This window comes from Octodon degus, unplaced genomic scaffold (genome assembly GCF_000260255.1).
Source record: "Octodon degus isolate 3935 unplaced genomic scaffold, OctDeg1.0 scaffold00129, whole genome shotgun sequence".
NCBI classification, from domain to species: Eukaryota; Metazoa; Chordata; class Mammalia; order Rodentia; family Octodontidae; genus Octodon; species Octodon degus.
The window spans coordinates 1,476,690-1,484,337 of record NW_004524705.1 but is presented as its reverse complement, the minus strand read 5'-3'; the positions used below and the strand labels follow the sequence as shown (position 1 = coordinate 1,484,337).

The following is a 7,648-nucleotide window of genomic DNA, read 5'->3' as shown; positions in this document are numbered from 1 at the left end:
AGGGGAATGCAACGGTTACACGTCACATACACCGACCAAAAAAGAAAGAGGCCGGAAGGCCCGATGGCTGTGTTAAGTTAAAGTTAATAACAGCGACAGACCACACTGGCTGGCACCTTGCTGGCTTCTAGCATGCTCACCGAGGAGCACAAAGGACGAGCGGCAGCGGCCCCCACAGCCAATGGGCAGCGCCCTCCGCAGGGCCCCGGCCTGTGTCCTGAGCGGCTGTCGCCTCCTGTCCTCGGTGTTTGTTAACACTTGGCTGCGGGATCACAGCTGAGCACCTCGCCCATCCCCGCCGTCTAAGGCCTGAATATCCCGTGAATCCTGCTCCTCCTGAGCAGTCCTTATTTGTAAGCGCACTGTGCATGTAACAAGCGCATACTTTATTTGTCATCTTAACCTTGAAAATAAAATTCTAGGAATGATCAAGTATTTAAGAATATCACAGTGAAGAGCATTGTATGTGGTCTTGACCAGGAAAAATTCAGAATCTAGAGAAAATTCCTTTTGTTCTCCCACCCTCAGAAGGACCGCACACGTGTCCTCTGACTCCACAGTGACAAACACTAGTGTCCTCTGTCTCGGCAGAGCTCCTGGCTCTGAAGACTGCGGAACAGCTCCCGGCTGGAGTGACAAGAGCCCCTCCAGGAGTCCCTCTACCTCCCAGAATCCTGGCTACGCTGCGCTTGCCTCTGCGCCTTACACCCTTACTTCCCTGGGAAGGGCGAGTCACAGAAGGGACCGCTAAGAGGCTAACAGCCTCACGCTCCCGTTTCTTTTCCCTCTCAGGCGGAGTGCATCAGTTAGTGTCAGGAGAGTGACAGAGACGCTACCTCTGATCGGCCAATCCGATCGATGTTAGAAATGTCATACACATCCGCCACTGCCGCAGTGTCCACACCGCCCGTGCCACGCTTCTGGAGTCTCAGGTTCTCCAAGATCTTAGAAAACCGGGGGTCCTACGACAAGGGGGAAGACAGTGTCGTAAGCAGCAAATGCAATTCACCACCACTGCTGCATTCACTGAGAAAAGACATAGAATGAAAAATAAGGACAGTGCACATTTATGAAGCATTGGTTCGATACGCACCAGTGTGCTAGGCTGGAACTTCCAAGCCTTAGAACCACCTAATGGGGAAGGAACTGCTATCGTTCCTGCCTTAGTCTGTTTTCTGTTGCTGTAACAAAACTGTAGAGGCTGGGTAATTTATTAAGAAGGGAAGCCTATTTGGTTCACATTGGGAAGCCAGGAGCAGGTTGCCAGGGTCTGCTGGGGTGATTTGGTAGAGGGCGTCCCACAGCAAGACCAAGCACATGCACAGCCTGAGTCCTCCTGCTCTTTCTTTGCCACTGAGATCATTGTGGGTTGAAGCTGCACGACCTTATCCAGTCCAAGCTACCGCCCAGAACTGCCACCTCCAAAGAACATTGACTTGGATGTTGGGGGCTAACTTTCCATACCTGTGCGTCTAGGGAACGCGCCAAGACCACGCGTGGCCTCCGCTGCGCAGAGGCAAGGAGCCTGAGAGGAGTGAGCATGCGCAGAGCCACACAGCTGGACTGGGGCCAAGCTGGACCTGAACTGGAGTAGCCTTAACTCCAACTTTACCTCACCAGTAGGTTCAATCACTTTATTCTTTTAGCCCTGGAGTAACAAAAGTTCTCACGCTATTTAAAAAAAAAAATTTTTTTTTAATTATTTATTTGGTACAGGGTCTCCCTACCCAGCTCAGACTCATAGTCTAAGCTCTCAGCCTCCCCAGTGCTTAGCTTACAGGTGTGCAGAGCCAGCACAGCATGTGGTACCAGGGATCGAACCGGGGTCCCTGTGCTTGCCAGTCTCCCTGGCCTTCTCATGCTATTTTGAGGGAGCAGATGGCAGATTTGCTAAAACTGTTTTTTTACAGTATCTAACTTACTTGGTACGCGGTGGTGGAAGCTGCTAGCTGCCCACCAGAGTCCTCTACCCCTTCCTCCAGCACCAGAGCTGGGAAAGCCGCTGCGTACTGCTAAGTCTGTGCTCATGGCATGGGCAGAGGGGCTGTGTTAGGGTGTATAGCTGGGTGTCCCCCGAGAGCCTCCTGGGCTCACCAGGGGCTTTGGGGAGGTGACTGGATTGAGGGGACTTTGAGCAGCTTTGCTGTTAGGAGGTGGGGACTGGTGGAAGAAGGGGTCCCTGGGGCATGCATCTTCACCCCCTCCCGACTCCCCGCTCTGCGTCCTCCCACCACACCCTGCCTGCTGCCCTCTGACCCGCCTCTGCCTCACAGCCTGCCCTGGAGCCTTCCAGGCTGAGACTTAAATCTTGACATGGCCACCGCTGCATGCACACTGTCACCTTCCCACTCACTAGAACATGGAGCCTGGCTGTGGCCACGCAAGGGGACGATGTCCTATGACAGTGGTCCTCCGAGCCTGGTCCTCAGAGTCACTGCCTCAGCGTCACCCAGAAACCTGCTGGGCCTGGAAGTGTGCATCTGACTGCACCCCCAGGGCGCCCCTCATTCATGTGACTCTGAGACCCACTTGGGTTAAAGGAGACAGAGAGGAAGGAAGGCTCCTGGATAGGCTGGGCTGCCTGCCACGCCACCCTGACCATCACCCGAGGGGGAAGCCACAGGCTTCCTCGTAAGGCTGCCACCCGTGGCTTACAGCCTTCTATCTGAGAAGCAGAGGCACACTTTGAGGCAAACGAGACCCTTTCTCGTACTTTTCTCTCACAGGTAGAGAAACGATGGGTTAAGGAACGGCTGGCATGGTAAAGGATCACAGCGCGGCCCGGCCACTAGGGGCCCGCTGTCCTGCCCTCGATGCTCACCTTGCTGAGCTTCGGGATCCGCACGTGGACGCCGGCTCGCAGCCCGGTGCCCAGGTTCGAAGGACAGGTCAGAATGTAGCCCAGGCGCTCGTTCCACATGAACTCCCAGCCGCGCTCCTGGATCAGCCTCTCCACCTGCAAGCGGGACAGCGCTGGACACAGGGCAGGCCCAGGACCCAGTGCCGCTTCTCTTAGGGTTTTAAATGGCCCAATTAAATTAGACAAGCCATGTAAAGCCTCGAACACGTGACCTAGCAGATAGTAAGCTCCTGATAAATGCCATCTGATACCCCTCGCACACCAGGACAGCCGGAGAGCACAGGGACTCTCGGTGGCCAGGTGACTTCAGGGCCACTGCCAAGAGCCACGTTAAAGAAGCAGGAAGATGACTGATGAACACTTGGGTCCCAGACATGCGGTGCCCTGGGGAGGGAAGTCGCCTACTTTCTGCAGCGCTGGGCCGGAAGCCCTGCTCCCAACACAGTGTCTTGGTCCCTGGAAAGAATTAGCCCCATCTTGGAAGTCACCCTAGTGCCTCTTTAAAGAAGGAAAAGCAGAGATGGCTCGTTTCTGTGGCTGCTGAGAAACGAGGACGGCATCTTACTTCTTTCAGGCCGCGACAGAAGCGCTCAAACACCCGCTTCATGTTGCCGCCCTTCTCCATGGAGATGACCCTGGTGTGGTCTTCCTCATTGATCCAGATGAGAAAGGTCTTGTCGTAGTTATGCCTGAGGAGGAGAGGAGGGCGGGGCTGAGCCCTGGCCACACCTGTCTCAGTGGTGAGAGTCCCGTCACCACGTGGTTCAGTGCCACCACTGCCTGCATGGCCCTTGTCTCCTACCAGGGCGTGGCAAGTCCCCCGGTCAGGTCACTGCCACCACGCAGAGCAGGACTCACCCAAGCCTTCACATTTCTACCCAGGAAGAAGAAAATACCCCTGGCCTGGCACACAAGGACCACAGCCAACAATGGCAACGGCTGACTTTGACACCAGCAGAAGTAGTTTGTCTCCCAACCAACTCAATCAAAATCTTAGGGGGCCCTGAAAAATAAAAAAGGCTGCACCTTCAGCCACGATGTTTGGGGCACCACAGAGGTCATGTAGTTGGCATAGACTCTGCCTGTCTACACCACTGGGCAGCTGCCCACGAACACCCTCAGCTCCTCTGGGTGAGTCAGGTAATCTGCCAAGGAACAGGACTCAAATGGGCCAAGACTGCCAGCCCTGTTGAGACACATGTGCATGTGCATTAATCCTTTCTGATTTTTCTTAAATCATCAGCATTTATTTCTTCCTTGTCTGGTCTTTCGTCCTAGTGTGGGAGGCTACTACGAAGTAGCGCTGAGCAGGATTGAACACTAACCAATTAGCTTTTCATGTTTCCGTGCAGGTCTGCCCGAGGTGTAGGCCCTTGTCTGGAGATGGGCAGTGGGCTCACAGTAAGTGATCCTCTGTGAGCCACGGTCCAGCAGAGGCCTGGAGGAGCCTCTGAAGCTGGGGCACCTCAAAGGGCAAGGCGGGCCCCAGCTGGCCTTAGCCAACCCAGCCTCACTCCTACAATAAATGACAACCAAAAGATAAGGGGGTTCTGGGTGACATAATTCACTACTTGGGAAAATATTTCCCAGGGGCCTTCTAGATTCTGTGTTTTCTTCAGTATCTTCTTCCCTTGCTTGATAACCAACTAAATACGAGCTGTCTAGAAGAGTTATTGGTCAGAACCCAGAGAATCTCACCCAGAGAATTCTGTGAGAGGGTTTTTGACTTTTCCTGGAAACCCTAAAATCATACCACTTGTCTCATTTATTTAAGGCTTCACTGTCTACTCACTGGGAGGTTGTGGGCCCGATCTGCCAGCCATAACTAAGGGATGTTATTAACGCAATATTTTAATATCAGGAGACAGTTTTCTGTGAGGTCAAACAGTATGAAGGCATTATTGTTATTTCTTTCCCCGGCCCGCATGCATGACCCATGCAGACCAGCCCACACCTGAGCCCCGCCAAGACCCCCTGAGGCAGGGCACATTTACATGCACGCGTGCGGTTTCTAAGGAATCTGTCTTCTTCACTGAGCTCAAGCTGGGCATGCTGTCAGCTGCGGCTCACAGCAGCCTGGGTTCGGGTAGCGGCTGTCCTCTCCCACATGGCAAGAGGGGAGATGCTGCCTCCATACCAGATTCCCCTGGCGTCTGGCCAGTCGCGGGCCATCCCAGCACAGGTGAGCAGAGGGGACACTGGCTTATCAAACAGGAAGTGGTCCTGCAGGCCAAGCGACAGAGCGAGAGGAGAGGCGAGTGAGCTCAGGATGGCTGCAGACACCAGGGCCGAGTTCTGATTCTTGCACGGCGGATCTCAGCTCGGCGCCCTCCAGCACACCCCAGGAGCGTGTCCAAGCCCCAGCATCCCTGAATGGGCTTGGGTGGGCTCTAGACATGGGGAAAGCTCTTGGGTGAGGCTGGTGGCGGCTGAAAGCCACTGGCTGTGCCCACGCTGGAGTGGGACCCTCCGCCGTTGCTACCTCACACCGCACACAGCAAGGCCAGGCCGTGAGAGGGTGCTGTCGGGAAGTCGGTTCTGCACAGCCTCTGTTCTCCACATTTCTAGCACTCCTGGCACATTTACACCACTTTCCTTCATGTGAAGTGTGTCAGAGATAGACTGGTCAGGTGGGAGCACAAATAGCAACTGTAACATCTGCCTCAGCGGGCGCCAAGCTGTACCCACTCCCATTTGCTTCCTTTAATCCTCCTAAGGAAAGCGTGGAATTACTCTGTGGCACGGGAGGTGCCGAGAGGTAGGGCCACCCAGCCACCACCGCACTGGGAGGCAGTGGCTGAGCCCGGAGCCCTGCAGGGCTCCTGAGCTGCAGGATGAGCCTGGGACTCGCGCTAGAAGCTGCCGCTCCCTGGATGTGTGTCACTCTCACGCCCGGCAACTGTCTACCAGCATGCGGTGCGTGGAGGTCACATATGGAAGTCAGCAGCAAGGTGGAGAAGACAGTGGACAGAGGGGCGTCTTGCTAGGGTGCTACAGATGGGACCAAGTCAGGCCTTGGGCAGGATGCAATATGGTCCCTGCCCGGAAAACAGCCCCAGCTGGAGGGAGGAAGTCCAGGGCTCCTTGGGTGGGCAGCTCCTCAGGTGGGGTGCACGTTGCCGCCCCTCCCGCAAGCCCCCAGCCGCTAGCCACAGAACCCCCGTGTGATTTAGGGATGGCACATTTTGTGGAATTTGCATCTTCTGAAATGACAGAAGTTTCATTGGTTTGCTTGCGGTACCGGGGATTGAAACCAGGGCTTTCGCATTGAGCTACACCTCCAGCCCTGTTCAATGTTTTAATTCTGAGACAGTCTACCTAAATTCCCTGGGCTGAGCTCCCTGCCTCTGCCTCCAGAGGGCGTGGACAGAATGGGGCATGCACCCCCTCTGAAGCTTGAAAAGGGAGATTCTGTTCGTGCCCCTCCTTGGGGTCCAATGGACAATTTCTGCTCAAAATGCCATGGTTCCCGCGGCGCCTGAGCAGAGTTGAATTCTGGCGCCTGATGCTTGGGTTAGCGCAGCGCACACCCAGGGCTTCAACCTTGCACCCACGCGCCGGCCAGGGTCCCTCCCTGCCCCATGCCTGCTCACGTCGATCAGCCGCTGCTGGTCCTGCTCCGTCATCTCCGACAGCTTGTAGTAGCGCCCAGCCAGGTCACCCTTGAGGCCCTCGAGCGCCGCGATGGCCACGTTCTCCACCTCCCTGCGTTCGGCGCGCGAGCAGGCGGGCGGCAGGCTGAGCCCGCGGATGCTGCGGCCGGTGCGCACCCTGGACGACAGCACGTAGCGCTCGTCGAACTGCCCGTGGGTGACCTGCGGGGCGGGCCTAAGGTGAGCAGGGGCCAGGCTGCTCTATACCCCACCCAAAGCTTCTGGTTTGGGGCGTAAAGGGGAAGCTTTAGGACCGGTTTTCTTAGAGGCCCCTCCTTCCCAGGCCTGCGGGTAGAGCCCAGGGCCCTGGCACTGAGTGGCTCCTCAGCCCCTTGTATTTTGGCTTGGTCTCCGAGTCTCCCTGAATTGCTAAATTACTCAGTCTGGGCTCGAATTTGCAATCCTACCTCAGCCTGTCTAGTAATACTTTTCAAAAACTATTTTAAAAATTAGTACCCATTTGCAGTTAGTAATTACATTCCTAGTGGGGAGTTGGGACAAGGCTTCAGCCCATCTCCATGTCTTTTTTCTCCCCTCCCCCGGCATCTTCTGGTCCCTTTTCATTTTGCAAAGTTCTAGCCCCTTCTTCCTGTTGGCAGGATTTGAGCTCACGCACCTGGCGCTCTTCCTTAGCACTGTGGTCTCTAGGTCACCCGTTCACCTGCAGACGGCTCAGGCCTGTCCTTCTTCATGGCACAGTAGTGCTCCAGCACTTTTTAATCTCCTCTGCCCTCCCCCAGGACCCCAGAGTTCTGCCCAGGGAAGATCCATCCTGGGGAAGGCGAGGTAGACCCACCTTGCCGGCGTCCAGGTCCGTGGGGTGCTTCATCACCCGTGGGTCATAGCCATTGTGCCTTAGTTTGATGACAGGGTCAAAAAGATCAGCAAACACCTGCGGGAGAGAAGATGGCCAGCTTGAGGGCAGCTGGCACACTCATGACAGGGCCTTGCTGCCCTCTCATCTTAAGAGCCGGCGCTGAGGTAATCAGCAGCTCTGCAGGCTCTAAACAGAAGCGAGTGGGAGGTGGCGATGGGTGAGGGCTCTGCACAGCACTCTCACCCACATGGGGGGCCTCGGGCCCAGGGAGAAGGCAGGGTGCTGGGCAGGTCAACTGGCCAACTCCTGGGAGCCCTC

At 55.8% G+C, this 7,648-nt stretch overlaps 1 protein-coding gene across 2 annotated transcripts in view; it reads right to left on the bottom strand.

The window, feature by feature from the left end:
* Ckmt2 (creatine kinase, mitochondrial 2) overlaps positions 1–7,648 on the bottom strand; it is an 18,442-nt gene that overhangs the window by 2,233 nt on the left and 8,561 nt on the right. For both annotated transcript variants that reach the window (XM_004640934.2, XM_023700972.1), the window contains exons 4-9: positions 7,310–7,405; positions 6,454–6,675; positions 4,998–5,083; positions 3,426–3,549; positions 2,822–2,956; positions 837–962 (exon numbers count right to left, since the gene is read on the bottom strand). In XM_004640934.2, coding sequence (XP_004640991.1) covers positions 837–962; positions 2,822–2,956; positions 3,426–3,549; positions 4,998–5,083; positions 6,454–6,675; positions 7,310–7,405 — 789 coding nt within the window. The remainder of the gene's footprint in view (positions 1–836; positions 963–2,821; positions 2,957–3,425; positions 3,550–4,997; positions 5,084–6,453; positions 6,676–7,309; positions 7,406–7,648) is intronic.